We start from the raw sequence: 15,640 nt of genomic DNA, 5'->3' as shown, positions 1-15,640 counted from the left end.
AGCCTTAAATGCTGTATTAAGCTGGCTTTGTTTTGCAGGGCTTTTACTGTGTCAAAGGCAGCTCTAAACCTGAACCCTGCCCAGAGGGTACATACAGTAACAAGAAGGGGCTGTCTGGACCCTTGGAGTGCAGCCCCTGTGGCCGTGGTTTCTACTGTGCTGCTCCAGGACAGACTGGGCCAAGTGGTCCCTGTGAGGCTGGGTTCTACTGCCAGGGCAGGGCCCTGACTCCAGTAAGTCACGTGGCAAGGTTTTCTTCTCCTTATCTAATTGTGCTCCACTGTGTGTGTGTGTGTGGGGGGGTTCCCCACTGTGGTGCTTTTTGTGAATCCAGTGACTTCCAGAGTCACAATTTTGTACTGCTCACGCTCAAATTTAGGGCATAAGGACCGCTCATGCTGCCCTCAAAGGGAGTGTAACCACATCATATTTTTCCCTCTCAACACTAATGCCCCCTTAATTAAAAATGCAGCCAGGTGAAAAGGCTACAGGTGAAAAGTTCAGTGGGTGTGAATCGCAGTGGGGTTGCTAGTGTAACAAAGTCATCCATATTTATTCTTTTCGCGTTTGCTACATTTCCCTTAAGTAGGTATTGTCTGTTTTCTGTACAACAGAGTATGTCTCTTGTTTTAGTTTTCTTTATTGCCTTGGGCCCAAATCAGTATGATTCCTTTAAATATATTAACCCCATTTACTCTTTTTTTTTTTTTTTTTTTTTTTTTTTTTTTTTTTTTGAATGATGCCTTTTTGCCTTTTCCAATTTCAGTTGCCCACAGATGGCGTGACAGGAAACATGTGCCCTGCTGGGGCATACTGCCCACCGGGCTCTCCCTCACCTATCCCCTGTCCTCCAGGAACTTACAGCAACGTGAGTGGGTTGAGAAGCCTCCATGAGTGCTTGGACTGCCCACCTGGGTGAGTATCATCTTTGGAGAATACGGCTCAGTTCTGTCCCATTGCAAAGGGATTGTTCAACCCCCAAGTTTGTTGCCAGAGCAGCCCATCCTTACCTTCAGCCCTCTTACAGAGGAGTTTCCTCTGTTCCCAAGGCCCTAGTACAAATGCACAACCTGTGTTCTCCATGGCTACATACCTGTATCAGTAGATTTACAATAAGGAATTTGAATTGTCTGAGTTGTCCCCCAGCTTTTACTGTTCACTGGCTTCTGTCAAGAGTCATTATGTCTGTATGCAGGATGGCTTGACCTAGCAGCTCTTGCTTAAATGTCCTCATTAATACTGATGGGGTATTCCTTTTTATGTTACCAGATAATATAATTCACCACCTTGTTGTGTTCCTTTTAATGACACAGAATTACACATCTGATTGTGAAGGAAAGGGTATGGATAGTGGTGGCTTTCACCTGTCCATGAGTGTGCATTGAGTATGTGCAGCTTGTTAAGGCCAGTGAGGGACAGTCTGGCTTCCAGGTGATCATATGTTCATGCTGGCATGACAAATGGTGCGTGCAAGATCATCTGGGGCTTAGTGGCACCAAACTTGTAATTTTTATTCTTTACTGTGAAGAAGGAGATCAGCTGGGTTGGAGTCATAGATCTCCATGTGGTGGAATCCAAAGCTCTGAGAGAATCCACATTCAAAAAACTGTCTCTTTTTTTTACTTCTACTTCAATCTGTTTTCCCAGGAGAAGTAGGCAGGAAAACAGAGCAAGAGACTGCTCTGGAATTGGTATTCTGTCTGGAAGTTGGAGGGAATGACATCAAAGTTCCTTCCTTTATATACATTTTTTAGCCCAAAGTTGCAGAGAAGGTTGGAAGAAAACCAACATTTGGGTGTTTGTGTGATCTTTATTCAGAAGTATATGCAGAAGCCACTCCCTGATTGTAGAGGGGCGAATTCTTCCCAGGATAAAGCTACTGAACCTGAGAGGTTATGGTCTTTAAAAAGCATGTGTGAGAAGTGATGCATATCCTCTGTAACTCGCTTTCGAGGCCTGTAAGCAAACAGGAACCATGTCTCTAAGATTTCAGGTAGACTGCAGGGATTTTTTTAAATTTTTTAATTTATTTTTTTTTTTTTATCATCAGGACTGTGCTATCAAGTGACAAAAGGAACTATTGCTACCCAAAGTTTTTGTTTTTCCTCATATAGCCTGTATTGTGATGGGACAAGTAACCAAGCTCCCTCGGGACCATGTGAACCTGGCTACTTCTGTACAGGAGGTGCCAAAAGCGCTCTTCAGCAAGTGGTGATGGAGGGGCATTACTCCTTAACAGGAGCTTTCAAGCCAGAGCCATGTCCTCTTGGCAGCTTCCAGCCTGTAAGTATGTTAGTATACACTGTGTAATATACCTGTGAGGTCATCAGAGCCCCTGGAAGCTGTAAAGTGTGTGAATAGAAATTCATGAGGTGTTTGCAAGTGGTTAGCTTAAAAAAAGAGGGACTTGGGTTTTATCCGAAGTTGGGTGATCACCATCTCCTTTGTGGAACTCTATGCAGAGCTGAAAAGGTTTGGGTCAGGACATCAGATCCATCAGTCCAGCACTCCTGTTTATAGCTCATTTGGCAGTTTTTCTTCAGTTTTCTTGCATAGTGCATGTTTAGAAGTGGGCTGAGGAGGCTTTAGCCTAGCATAGGTGAATTAACATGTGCGTGTGCCTTACTGCTGTATTAGATCAGCCCTGAGCCTGCCACTTCTTTAGTGGTGCAAGGTGCTGTTTGGATACCACAAATCTGTTGCATTTGGACGGCAGTTAATTTGCTTCGGGGTGTTGGAAGTCTCTGGGAGTTGGTAGAATGTGCAAGGTTTATTTATTCACGTGGTAAGCAGTAATACCCCACATCTGCAAGGTTCTTTCTATGTTCCCTCATTAGGGCCGTGGTCAGTCTCTTTGTAGGGACTGTCCAGAGGGTACATTCTGCAATGAGCCGGGCCTGGCTGCACCCCAGGATTGTCCCAAAGGGCATTTTTGCTTGTCTGGAAGTTCCTTGCCTGTCCCGTGTCCAGCGGTAAGAATCAAATATGGACTTGTTTTTCAAGTAGTAGTTTTCAGCAGGCTTCCAATCCCTTGGCAGGGGGCATTCGCTGGTTCTCTCTCTTTATGCAGGGAACTTACACAGATGTAGTCAGGGCAGGTTCATGCAAGCCCTGCCCAGCAGGCATGTACTGCAGCGTGGCTGGTCTGACTGAGCCAGAAGGATATTGCCAGCCAGGATATTACTGCATTCAAGGTTCCAGCACCTCCTCACCTGTGAGTACTGAGTAACTTGCATTGCTTCAGACATTTTGGCACTACAAAAGCTTTCATAAACCATATTAATTTTATTTTCCCTGCTTCAGATGGGGCTTCCATTTGGAGATCTTTGCCCACAAGGACATTATTGCCCTGCTGGCACAACACACCCAAAAGAGATGCCGTGCCCTGCTGGGACCTGGAACGGACAGAGAGGAGCCCAGGATGCCACTTGGTGTCTGCCTTGTGCCCCTGGGTTTTTCTGCAATATGTCTGGCCAAGATGCTCCTGCAGGATTTTGTGCACGAGGTGAGACAAAGCCAGAACTTCTTTTGCTACTCAGAAATTTAGGGTTTTTTGAATGGGAGACAGGACTCAAGTGCTTTCTGCTTTAAGGCTATTACTGCACAGGAAGAACAAAGACTGCAAAGCCTGAGGATGGTATCACTGGAGATCTCTGTCCTCAAGGACATTTCTGCCCTGCAGGCTCAGCAGCACCTTCTCCCTGCCCCAGTGGAGAATACAGTAATGCAACAGGTCAGGAACTGGATCTTTACAACTTCAGTGTGACTTGGGGGAGATAGAAACACAGATTGTGGGTTTTTGTCTGTATCCAAGAATGTCTTGATAGCTGGTGGCCATTATGAGCATCAGTATTTTCAGGGGGCCAGTAGAGAAAGGGGTTGGAGGTGTGGGGGGAGTAGTTTGTTTTTCCTGGTGTCACATGGGGAATGTATTTCACCCCTGCAGCACCTCGCGTATTAAGATTGTAGCAGTGACACTCAGTGCACAGAAAGCTAGTAAGCAGTTAACCCGATTTCCTTGCCGTTCTGCCTGCCACCTAATGGTGAGATGTGGAGGTTACTGGCACTCTGGGGTTGCTGAAGTGGAGTTGAGAAGTTTGCTGAATCAAATGCTCCTGGGAGAAGGTGCATGTTTGAAGGCCAGTTATAGCAGGAGGGCTTACGTAGCTTTATTTCGATTTCTGCTTCTTTAAGTGCACAATCAGGCAGTTGCGCATATGGTATTTTTCTTCCACTTCATTACATGGTTCCTTTTAATTCCTGTATTTCCTTCGCAGGTCAAGACAAATGCTTTCCTTGTCCTGCTGGGTTTCACTGTTCAAAAGGACTGAGGCGTCGCTGTCCTCCTGGCTTCTATTGCCCTCAGAAAACTGGAGTCAGTTTTTATCCGTGTCCCCCTGGGAGTTACAACCCCTCCTATGGACTCAGCCAGGCAGAGAGGTGTCAGCAGTGTCCTGCAGGTGAGAAAATGACCGAGTGCTCTGATTGTTCCTGTAGGGCAGTGTCTAAGAGGGTGATCTCTCTGCGTATCTCTTTTCCCAATCCACTGATGTGTGTTTCACCTCTAGGAAATGCAAGCATGAAAATACCCAGTCAAAGGAGTTTCCCTGTCCCACTGGTAGTGTCCCCCAGTGAGCCACAGGGGTTTTTTTGACGCTCTGCAGAAGAGTTTGGTTTACACTCAGGATTTCCCAGAGTAGAGCATGATCTGAGTTGGAATGCGGTTTTGTCCCAGTTGTGCTGATGCTGAAGGGTTGGCACTCTCTCAGGGTCTTCCCCTTTGCCTTCCAATCAGTGCATGTAGTACAGCAGCTCTTCTGTTTTTTCCCCCAGTTTACTGATATTCTTTTCCCTCTGTGGTCTTCCAGGAATGTTCTGTGGAGAATGGGGATTATCATCTCCAAGTGGTCCCTGCTGGCCAGGATTCTTCTGCACAGCAGGTATTGAATGTAGCGTTCACAGGGCAAAAAGTGAAAAAGTAGGAGGCTGTGGCCCTTTAGGAATTGTTTTTCGTACATTCTTTGTGCAATCTCTGCCTAGCTTATATTGCAGAGAGTGCCAGGATAGTTCTGAGGAGTGAAGCTATGTGATAAGGTTATACTCAGTCACATTAGAAGTTTCTCTAGTCAAATACCTGCTTTCTGAGGCTAGTAGAAGGACTTAGGGTAACCTACAAGAAGTAGACTCAAGCAAGTTGTTACCATAGGAATTTGACTGTTCTGAGCAAGTTTTCTGGCAGCTTTCAGCTGGTGTTTGTATCATATAAGGGTTTGTATTTGTAGGGACAAAGGACTGCAGGCAGATGGGAAGGTAGTGGCAACTTCATTCAGTCCTCCTGCACAGTATTCAGTAGCACTGAATTTTCTCTGTGCTGCATGCTGTAACTCTGCTGCTGAGGATTAGTGTTTGATACGTTTCATAGAAACACGGGACCTGAATTTAGGTAATTTAATAAGGATCCTGATGCTTAATTTACTTTTAAGTAATTTCCTATGTCCTTGCAATTAATAAGAGAAGCCTGAAATGAGAGTAAACTGCAGGAGCCAAAACCCACACAAATCCCAATTTTATAGATGCCTAGTGCTCTGTTTATGACTGTTTGGATTTGGCAGTTCATCCCTTCCTTGAGATTTCTTTCAGGTGTTTACCAATTTCTGTGCTCTGTGCAGGGCAGTTGTCATGAATGTTTTACCAAGATCAAGTCCAAATTTAAGATACCTTTGGATGCAGTCCAATTTAAAGGAAACGCTTTCAGCTAACTTTGAGTGTTGTTTGCCACACCAATGAAAGGGGAGTTTGCATTAAAAACAGGAAGTCTTTTTTGTTTCTAACTTTCTATTTGCCAGCTAGCATGTAAGCCCAGAGACTGCTTTGAAACAGCAGTCAATTCTACTGTGATCAGCATGCAGATCCGTGCTTTGCAGTGCAGTTGACAGGCCTTTGAACTTCGTAGATGCTCCCTGTATTCTCATATAAATAAAATAGCGTCTGTACATACTGGCCACTTCAATAAACAGATGATTCTGGGTTTAGCATGGGAGATGGGCACTTGGGATCACCAACTTTTAGTCCCGGTTGCAGCAGTGGGAACTTCTGTGAGCTGTTCTCTTTTGGGTATCAGTTTTCCTGGCTATACGTTAGAGATTGATGATACATGCCAGAGGAGGATTTTGTGAGGTATGGTTGAGGCTCACATTCTTGTAGGGCCCTAGAGGAAATTATGTAATGTGTGGTCATCGTCTCCTTCCTCACTAACAGCCCAGCTTTTAGAGCAGTAGGTCTGTGGCAAAATAAAGTAAAAAGGCAAACTGTCCAAATGGTTCTATTCCCCTACAGTATTTGCTGTTAATTATTCCATTCTGCTATAGATTTTTTGCTTTATTGTCATAAGTAACAATCACCTGTTCTCTTTTTTCAGCTACGGAAACGTTTCTTTAGGTGTGGGGGACAGACTTGCCTATGAATAGCAATCCATATCATTCAGGATACCTTTGGTCTCTCTTCCTTGTGCAGGAGCAAGTGTCCCAAACCCTAATGGAGCCACAAACACGAGCACTGGTGGCCCATGCCCACCTGGACACTTCTGCCCAGCTGGCACAAGTATCCCACAGCCATGCCCTGTGGGCACTTACTCAGACAGGTAAGCTTCTTGGTTCTGCTGATGCTAGTTTTCATTTTCCTTTTCTTTTTGCTTTCTCCCTTAGTCCTTTAAGCAACAAAGTGCAGCTCAGTAAGGCTCATTAGACACATCTTTGCATTGATCATAAAAGCTTCGTGGTTGTTTTCACTTGGCCAGAGGTATAGGCATCAGTGGTCTACCTGCTGAACTTGCACGCTTGCCAACAGAAAGCCTGCTTATGTCCCTCACCAGGCTCTACAACAGGCAGGACTCCAGCTGCACAGTGTGTCCATCTGGCTATTACTGCAGCTCTGCTGGCCTCACAGCACCCTCGGGACCCTGCTCAGCTGGGTACTACTGCCTCTCTGGAGCTTCCTCACCATCACCACTTGGTGAGCTGCACTGGGTGAATGTCAGTGTCTTTATCTGCCTGTGTCCAATAATTAGGGGTTTTGGCAACAGGCAGCTTTAAAAAATGCCACCTTTTTCCCCCCCCGGTACTTCTGCCCCTGCCACTTCTCTCGGTCATGCAGGCCCCCATATTAATTTTGTTTTGTAGTATTTGTACCAATGCATACACATGCCAAGCGTGAAGAAGCAGTTGGTCCACCAGTCTGTGTTATCGAATGAGATACTTGCATTGAGCACTGGGAAAGTTACGGGTGCCTGCTCGTAATGGACATAGCCTGATTGCTCCTTGTCATTTTATTGTGTCTCAGAAATTATAATTTCCAGGGAAGAGTTCCAAGTCCCCACTGGATGATTCCATATTCTCCAGAATTCCTGTTATATGTAGCGTATTTAGAAAGCTGAACTGTTAAATGTGGTTTGTTGTGGCTTTGCCTGTGAAGCAAGGAGAGGGGAGACATGGTGACACTGCACTCAATAATTCCAAAGCTGGGATATGGTGGTCATTTAGTTACTGTGTTGAGCATCCTCTTGATCTGTCTTCTGGGATCCCAGAGAAGACAAGATCCTCATCAGTGGGTTGTTAGCTCCCTTTGCTGGCATTGTCTCTCCCTCAGCAGCTCCCTTTTATTGGCCATGTCTCTTCTTTCTGTGTCCTAGATATGTGGGAGAAAGGAGGCCCTTGCCCAGTGAGCCACTTCTGCCCAGAAGGAACGAGCTTTCCCTTACCCTGCCTTGCAGGCACTTACAACAACCTCACCAGACAAGCTGCGTGCTTCCCTTGTGCTGCAGGCTACTATTGCCCAGAAAATACCACCAGCTACAGTATGAATCCTTGCCCAGCTGGCTTCTACTGCCCCAAAGGTGAGATGGGCCCAGGGGACGAGGCAATCCATTGGCCAGGCTGAAACATCCTCCTTCTTAAAGGCAAGAAATTATCTCTGTGAACAAAAATGTTTAAGTGTCAGTCTGGTTCTTCACGGGGGAAAAAAAGACCCCAATCTTTTAAACCCTAAATACGGCTGTTGCTTAACCTCCTCACAGGCAAGCTAAACAGTGCCCAGAGACTGCCTTGGCCGTGAAGGGCAAGCTGTGTGCTGTGGAGACAAGCAATAAGAGAAACTGGCAAAGATGACATGAAGTGATACAGCAGGATTAATAGCCAAGATAGTATTTATAGACCATGAAAGATTCTTGCTCTCTTTATTCCAAAGGAACCAGGTTTGCTACTGAGTTTCCCTGTCCCCGGGGCTACTATAACCCTGATCCCATGACACAGAGCTTGGATAGCTGCTTGCCCTGTCCACCTGGGCACTATTGTGGGAAGGAGAACTTGACAGCTGCCTCAGGCAAGTGTGATGCCGGTGAGTCTGGATCTGTTTGGCTGTTGTATTGCACAGCGCTTGGGGGCAGTATGTTTGGGAGGCTGATGCTTATATCCTGCAGCTTTTACCACAGCTTTTCCAGTCTGTTAGCTTGATTCGCTTGCATGATAATTTCTGGGGTTCTATCATTGCTAGAGCTTCAGTCATGTTTTCTGTTCTCAGGTTGGTTTTGCATCTCAGCTGCTTGGACCTCACAGCCTTTTGATCTGGATAACTACACCAATGCCAACTGTCTCTGTCCAGCCACTGCCACTGGAGGGAAATGCATAGCTGGTTTCTATTGCCCCAAAGGAAGCCCAGAGCCTCTTCCTTGTCCTCCAGGTTTTTACTGCAATGCCTCAGGTTAGTTTCTTTGGAGGAGAGGAGTGATCTGTTTTGAGGGGAGTTAAATTTAAGGCATTGTGTGGACGAGGAAATGCTTGCTATTTAAGAACTCATTAGAGGACCCTAAAGCTAAGTTCTGCTTCTAGGTGATAAACCTGACTTTGCCCAGCATTTGCTGTGTGACCCTGAGTTGAGTCACTTTGCCTCTGTGTCCATGTTCCCATCTTCAGAGGACTGGTATGAACACATGTCATTGTAGGTTCCTAGACATGGAGGATCCAGGTCTCCTGTCAGACTCCACTGTATTCTCTGCATCTGCAGGCTCTGGGATGCTGCCTGCTGCTTCATTTTCTCCTACTCTCTTTTTTCTGTCCTTTCGGTATGCTTTCAGTGTGTTAAATAGGAGCTTCTTTTACCCTGATACTTCTGTAGAGCTGTAATGGTGCTTGCAAGATGCCTTTGGTGTCTCTCAGAGGGAGGCTGTGAGTGATTTTTTTTTTCCTGCTTTTCTCCCTTTGTCTTGGTGCTTCGAGTGCCATTATCCTCTCTTTCTTCCAGGTCTGTCTGTCCCCAGTGGGGAGTGTACTGCTGGGTTTTACTGCAAAGGCGGAGCAGCTCTCCCTAAACCAACAGATGGCGTGACTGGGAATATCTGCCCTGTGGGGACTTACTGCAGTAAGTATCCAGCATCAATCAGGACTGAAAATTTCATTTCACATAATAGTCATATAGTATCTGAAACACTGATGGGTGATTTTTTGAGAGCGTGGTTGCCAGCTTGCTAGGGTCTGACCATAGTGCCCGAAGTGCCACATTCTTCCCCTAGTTCTTCCCCTGGCCTGTTCTTTGAAAGTGGTAAGTGACATATTTGTCTCAATGTCTAAACTTGTCTGTCTTTAGAATGAGAATTAAATGAAGCCAATTATGTCTGTCCTCTCCCATGCAGCACTGCTTGATCTATGAGTGAAAAACAAGGCTTCACCGATACTGTTTCCACGTTGCTGTGCATTCGTCTAACCCCTGAATGCAGCAATCTCATTCATTCTTTTATTGTTCATTTCTCTCTGTCTTTCTTCTGTTCTCACAGCTGCAGCATCAGCAGAACCCAAGCTCTGCCCAGCTGGCACCTTTTCCAGCCTTCTAGGGAGGACAACACTTAGTGAGTGCCAGCCTTGCCCCTCTGGCTTCTATTGCGAGGTACCTGGCCTCAGCGCACCAACTGGGGAGTGCTGGGAAGGTAAGTCGTGAATAAACTGCACTGCAGATTGAGCATGTTCTCTGAGGACATGCTCAAAGGAGCATGTATTTTTGTGTATTGGGCAAGTTCAAAATCCACATCTTTCTGGGAATCACTGTTTTAGAGTGGAAAAGTCATTTCCCTGCTGGGAGATCTGACAGAAGTCAGGTGCTGTAGACTGTACCGGCATCCAGAAAACAAGAGTCACATTTTTCACAATATCCAAATGTTATTGTCTGCATCCCTTACACAAGAGATGGCTGCTTATTATTGACTCTTGAGCCTTCCTATGGATGAAACTTTAGAGACTTGCTGCCTACCTTGGTGGTTTCCTTCTCTTGACCGGAGAAGGAATAATTTCTGGCTTTGTGTGAAAAGGCCATTAGAGCTTAAAGCAATTCAGATGTGAAAGCAGAAATGGTAATGTCTGCGTATTCTGAACAATTAAAATATTGGCAAGGGAAAACTCTTTTCAGTGGGAAAACTTTATTTGAAGGGTTTCAGTAACTGAAGGGAAACAGAAAGATCAATGCTGTGTCCCTAAGTGTTTTTTCCTGTGCCACCTGTAAGTCTTGTCCTGTATTCTGGGGACCACTGGGTGGTAAATTTCCTTCTAAAGAATGCAGCAAGTGGAAAGCTTTGATGTGTATTTGTCCCAGCAGGAGTGTGATTCAGATCAACAGTAATTTAAGGTCAGCAGTAGATTTTTTTTTTTTTTTTTTTTTTTGAGTGGCCAGTGAGGTCTTTTGTATGCCTGGCAGAACCTGTTCTCTTCTCAGGAGCAGCACCTCAATAGCTAATATCTCTCAGTGACTAATTTAGCTTGCTTTCTTCTGTCTTCACTGCAGGCTATTACTGTGACAACCAGCAAGGGCCAGTTATTGATTTTACCCTTTACCCGTGCCCGCAAGGGTTTTACTGCCCACCAGGGACGAACAGGAGCACTCAGTACAGCTGCCCTGCAGGAACATTTGGACCAAGGCAAAAACTGAAAACTATCAAGGAATGTCAAAGATGCCCACCAGGAAAATACTGTGAATTTTCCGGACTTGTTGCCCCAACAGGTATATTGCTGTTCTGAGCCTATTCATTACTGGTAGAGAGTCATGTCAATAGCTGATGGCTAGTGCCAGGGATTGGAGTTAGGACTCTAGGGTTCTGATCTCAGCTAAGGTGAACTGTCCTGTTTTACTTGTCAAGAACTTCCTGATAAAGAAAAAGATTCAGTTCTTCCTTAGAAAAAAAGAGAGAAGGACTGCAGAAACTACCTCATCAGAAAATCCAGTGGGGAGTTTTCTAGTGTCAAACCCGTCGGGCGTTCTTTTTAGAATTAGTTTGTTTTTTCAGCTTAGTTCCTAAAGAACTAATTATTTCACGTAATTGATGTGCATCTGATTAGGCTTAGCAGAGAAAGAGCGGGCAAAATACCCAGCAATTATATCTCTCCATTTTTTTTTTTCCCAAGATTCTTTTTTCACATTGGTGCTGATGATTTTTTGTTGCTCCTTGTCCTGTATAGATAAAGGCCCTAATTCATCAAAGTACTTCAATAAAATTCTTAACGTTTCAGGCTTCGCTTAAGGATGTGTTGAATGTGTGCACAAAGAGAAATGTATGCTTAAGTACTTCCCCAAATGTGGAGGCAGTGCTCTGTCAGAGCTAAGTAAAGTGCTTCCCGACCTAGGAATGGTCAGTTTGGCATCTGCTACCAATTTTGCACTCCTTACAGTTACAAGCAGCTCCTCTGCTTGATGACCGTTATGTCACAGATTTGCAGACTGGCAGTGGCTCTGCATGATGGCATAGCAAATGAGTGTACTTCGGTGTGTATTGTGAAATTTGTGGTTATGTGCCTATGATTTTAATGTAGTTGTGTATTTTGTATATGTTGTTCTGTTTTCTAGGAGATTGTGCTGAGGGATTTTGGTGCAAAAGTGGTGCCCGAGTAAGAAACCCCCAAGATGGAGAATCAGGACTGCCTTGTCCTCCTGGTCATTATTGTCCTGAAGGTAGGGTGCTTTGCTAGCGCATAATTTTTCTCTAATTCACGGAAAGTGTGAGGTGGCATTTCCTCACTCTGGTGCTCTTGATTTTTGCGAGGTGCACCACTTCCATTACAGTGCCCTCCTGGCACATGGACTGGCAGTGAAGGCAGTAGGAGTTTGCAGGAGTGCTGGCCTTGCCCTGGGGGATATTACTGCAATAGCTCTGGGCAAAGGGCCCCCTCAGGACACTGCAGCCCAGGGTAAGTAGACCAGTGAACACGTTTATGTACTCTGTTGAAAGAGGAGGTGTTCTATAAGGGGTCTCCTTTACCCTTTTGAAATAGAGAGTTATATTCCTATATTCACGGCTGCAGGTACTACTGCATCACTAGGGCCCAGACCCCAACACCCACTGATGGCCTCTCAGGAGCTCCATGTCCAGTCCGTCATTTTTGTCCTCTTGGATCCAGGAGTCCGGTGCCATGCCCCCCTGGCTCCTACATGCCACACATCCATGGAGAGAAGTGCCATGCTTGCCCAGAGGGTGAATACTGTGTCTCTGGTGAGAAGCCACAGCCGTGTCCCGAGGGTGAGTTAAGGTCCTACTTAAACATCGGTTTTGTCTTTGATTTTCTTAAGACTGCTGGTTCTGATCTGTTATTTCTTTTCCAGGGTATTTCTGTCCCAAGGGCACAGCTCTTCCAATTGCTTGTCCAGCAGGGTCCTATAACCCGTCACAAAGGCAAGCCAGCTGTCTCCCCTGTCCTAAAGGGTAAGAGTGGAGACAGTGAGCTTAGCATTGTACCTATGAGTAAGGGACTACTGGAAATAATTGTTTATCCAGTCATTGTGGAGCAGTGTGTGGTGGGCAAATGAGTTATTTTAGCAGTGAAAAGCACTCGTCTCTTTGAGAAAACGGCGCACCTGTTGAGCTCTGTTTAGCAACGCTGCATAGTTGATTATGGGACCAGGCAAAGTCCTAAACCCAGGTACAACTACACTGGAAGGGAATTTAGATCAGAAGGCTATTCTGAGCTAGGAAACCATTGGCACCATAAACTTTTTCCATGTCTGAAGTAAGAGATGGTTGCCTCGGCAACAGGCTGGCATAGGCCTGTTGAAGGGGAAGAGGATGTTTTATATCACCTGATGCTGACTGGCTTTTCCTTGGGGGATTCATCTCCAATTACTGACTAGATTTGACCTTGATTAACTTTTACAAGTTGATGAGTCACAGCCTGGATGTGTTATGACTCAAGTTAAGAAAATTCTGTCTCTCTGGCTTTTGCAATTATGCCATCAATTTGGCATAGGAAGAGACAACTAAGAATGTAGTAATACGCATGAGTAGGTCTCTTGTGGTCATTACAGCACAGTGCTGCAGCTACATTAGACTAGCTAGCCCCACCATTAAGTTATTCGGGCATTCGTGGATAGAATATTGCTAGAAAAAAATTTTTTTTTTTTCTTCCTTTTTTTAAATCTCTTTGGACTAGGTTCTTCTGCCCCCAAAATTCCTCTTCCTTTTTGGAGAATAACTGTTCAGCTGGTCATTATTGCCCTACCGGTACTGCTTCTGCAACTCAGTTCCCATGTCCTAAGGGGACTTACAACCCACAGACTGGAAGCAGCCTGATGTCTCACTGCACCCCCTGTGACCCAGGTAAACAGCAAATAAGTATGCCTCAGGGTGGTGGCAGGAGAATGCATGAAAACGTGTATTTGAGTGTTCTTGAGCTTCAGCGGTTCAGTGGGTGAATTGTGTAAGTATGTAGCTTCCTCTCTGAAGTACCTTTCGGTTTTTTTCTGCCAGTACTAATGGCATTGCTTTGCTTTCTCAGGGCATTACTGTGCATTTGCGGGGCAGTCACGTGTTACAGGACCCTGTTTGGCTGGGTTCTACTGCAGCGGAGGTGTTTCTAGTCCAACACCTACAGATGGTCTTCTGGGGAACGCATGCCCGAAGGGAACTTACTGTCCTATGGGCTCTGCCTTTCCACAGCTATGTCCTCCTGGTTATTATAGCAACTCAACTGGGAATACTGGGATCGAGGACTGTCTCCTTTGTGATGCAGGTACAATATTGAAAGAAAGGAATAACGAGATTCTAGCCAGACACTAGGTTTTCTAGGGCTCCTGAGAAACTTTGTGGTTCTAGAGCAGGCAATCATGAACAACTGCTTTCTTGGAGAGAGGTGTTAGGTGGAGCATAGATTACATCTGCCACTTTTCCACGTAGGAGGATACAGTGAATTGCAAACTTCTGTGCTGTGAGCTTCCCTTTTCCACCCTTTTTCTATATGCTTTCATACTTAAGAGGTGATATAAGGAGTGCTCTTTGTTCAGGCCTCTAAGCTCTGTACTTGCAGCTACTCTCAGTGAAAGCATCTCCAGGACAATAGATGTGGGGACAGCAAACATGATACTTCAGTGATTATTGCCTCATTACGTACTTGCTGTTGTCTGTCTCGTGTGACCAATATCGTTATGGTCCTTTTGTGGTCTCTCTTAATTTCAGGGTATTTCTGCAATGGGACTGGACTTGTGTCTCCAACTGGATTATGTGAGGCTGGATTCTACTGCAGTGGAGGAACCATTTCTCCTAAACTTCCCACGGTAAGCTGTGCTTGTGATGTAAGTAATGTAAAATGTCATATCTGTGGAACTGAAGACCATAAGGTCACCTTAGTTCTTTTGCCCTGTATTAAACTCTCCCTTACTACATTACCTTCTGTATCAGGTACTTCTGGTTTGTTGATAGTGGAAGGGGCTAGAGAGAGCAAAATATACTTGGCCTCCTTTCAGCTTTTACATCTCAAAGCTGACCAAAAATAGTTCTATCTTTGCATGTTGATGCTGCAAAACAGAGTGGAATGCCGTATCAGATTAAAATTAGAGATGTTGGGAGTGCATGAGTTTGATTAGAATACTGCATCTCTCAGCCCTCCTCCTAGGCAAAATACAATAAAAAATTTTTAAGATGATAACAAGATACTGGTTTTATGCCGCAGCTCTGTACAGAGTGCGAATTAAGAAAGGGTGGAGCTATCTTCCAAATGGCCAGCCCAGCAAGATTTGTCAGGCACAGAATTCTGATTCCTTATTTTGGAAAAGGATAGGTTTGCAGCCTTAAAGACTGAGGGTTGAGCATAGTAGTAGTATTTTGTACTACACGTCTCATTCTCTTCACCTTTTCGAATCTGACATAGATCTTTTTGCAAGGCCACCCTTTTGAGTTTGTAGACGGTAACTATGGTGTTCTTCTTCAAAGACAACAGTCAGTGGTGGACCATGTCCACCTGGACATTACTGTGTCGTGGGGAGCAGCAGAGCCCAGCCGTGCCCTGCAGGGAGTTATAGCCCATCTTGGAGTATGGCACAGTGTTTGGAGTGCCCAGAAGGCTTTTACTGCACAGCTGCTTCCACGAACTACACGGACTGCCCTGCAGGTGAGTGTGATTGCACCTACCCACTCATTCTGGTAAATTTTGCTTAAGGGACTATCAGATGCCCCCATAGCTCTTTGGGGAGTAGATTTGTCATTGGACTGGGTTGCGTGAGCCACAAATCTGTTCCACTGGACGGATCAATGACCTTGGTCAAAGTACTTAAGGTCTTTGGGATTCAGTTCCTGTCTGAATGTGGAAAATCGTAAATGGAGCAAACAGTTTTGACAGTAGAC

General features: G+C 45.3%; 1 protein-coding gene across 29 annotated transcripts in view; it reads left to right on the top strand.

The window, feature by feature from the left end:
• The window catches only part of LOC126038892 (zonadhesin-like), a 151,880-nt gene that overhangs the window by 50,937 nt on the left and 85,303 nt on the right, over positions 1-15,640 (top strand). For 24 of the 29 annotated variants that reach the window (XM_049801326.1, XM_049801328.1, XM_049801329.1 and 21 more), the window contains 25 exons: positions 39-233; positions 767-915; positions 2,115-2,283; positions 2,838-2,972; positions 3,071-3,214; positions 3,304-3,505; positions 3,593-3,733; positions 4,278-4,460; positions 4,869-4,940; positions 6,514-6,640; positions 6,872-7,011; positions 7,688-7,891; positions 8,242-8,391; positions 8,575-8,754; positions 9,295-9,411; positions 9,824-9,973; positions 10,822-11,037; positions 11,878-11,982; positions 12,074-12,218; positions 12,333-12,547; positions 12,631-12,730; positions 13,455-13,621; positions 13,800-14,033; positions 14,477-14,574; positions 15,230-15,407. In XM_049801326.1, coding sequence (XP_049657283.1) covers positions 39-233; positions 767-915; positions 2,115-2,283; positions 2,838-2,972; positions 3,071-3,214; positions 3,304-3,505; positions 3,593-3,733; positions 4,278-4,460; positions 4,869-4,940; positions 6,514-6,640; positions 6,872-7,011; positions 7,688-7,891; positions 8,242-8,391; positions 8,575-8,754; positions 9,295-9,411; positions 9,824-9,973; positions 10,822-11,037; positions 11,878-11,982; positions 12,074-12,218; positions 12,333-12,547; positions 12,631-12,730; positions 13,455-13,621; positions 13,800-14,033; positions 14,477-14,574; positions 15,230-15,407 — 3,916 coding nt within the window. The remainder of the gene's footprint in view (positions 1-38; positions 234-766; positions 916-2,114; positions 2,284-2,837; positions 2,973-3,070; positions 3,215-3,303; positions 3,506-3,592; positions 3,734-4,277; positions 4,461-4,868; positions 4,941-6,513; positions 6,641-6,871; positions 7,012-7,687; positions 7,892-8,241; positions 8,392-8,574; positions 8,755-9,294; positions 9,412-9,823; positions 9,974-10,821; positions 11,038-11,877; positions 11,983-12,073; positions 12,219-12,332; positions 12,548-12,630; positions 12,731-13,454; positions 13,622-13,799; positions 14,034-14,476; positions 14,575-15,229; positions 15,408-15,640) is intronic. The other 5 variants (XM_049801321.1, XM_049801322.1, XM_049801324.1 and 2 more) reach the window with 5 other exon arrangements.

This window comes from Accipiter gentilis, chromosome 5, assembly GCF_929443795.1.
Source record: "Accipiter gentilis chromosome 5, bAccGen1.1, whole genome shotgun sequence".
Lineage (NCBI taxonomy): Eukaryota > Metazoa > Chordata > Aves > Accipitriformes > Accipitridae > Astur > Astur gentilis.
This window is presented reverse-complemented; position numbering and strand designations above follow the sequence as displayed.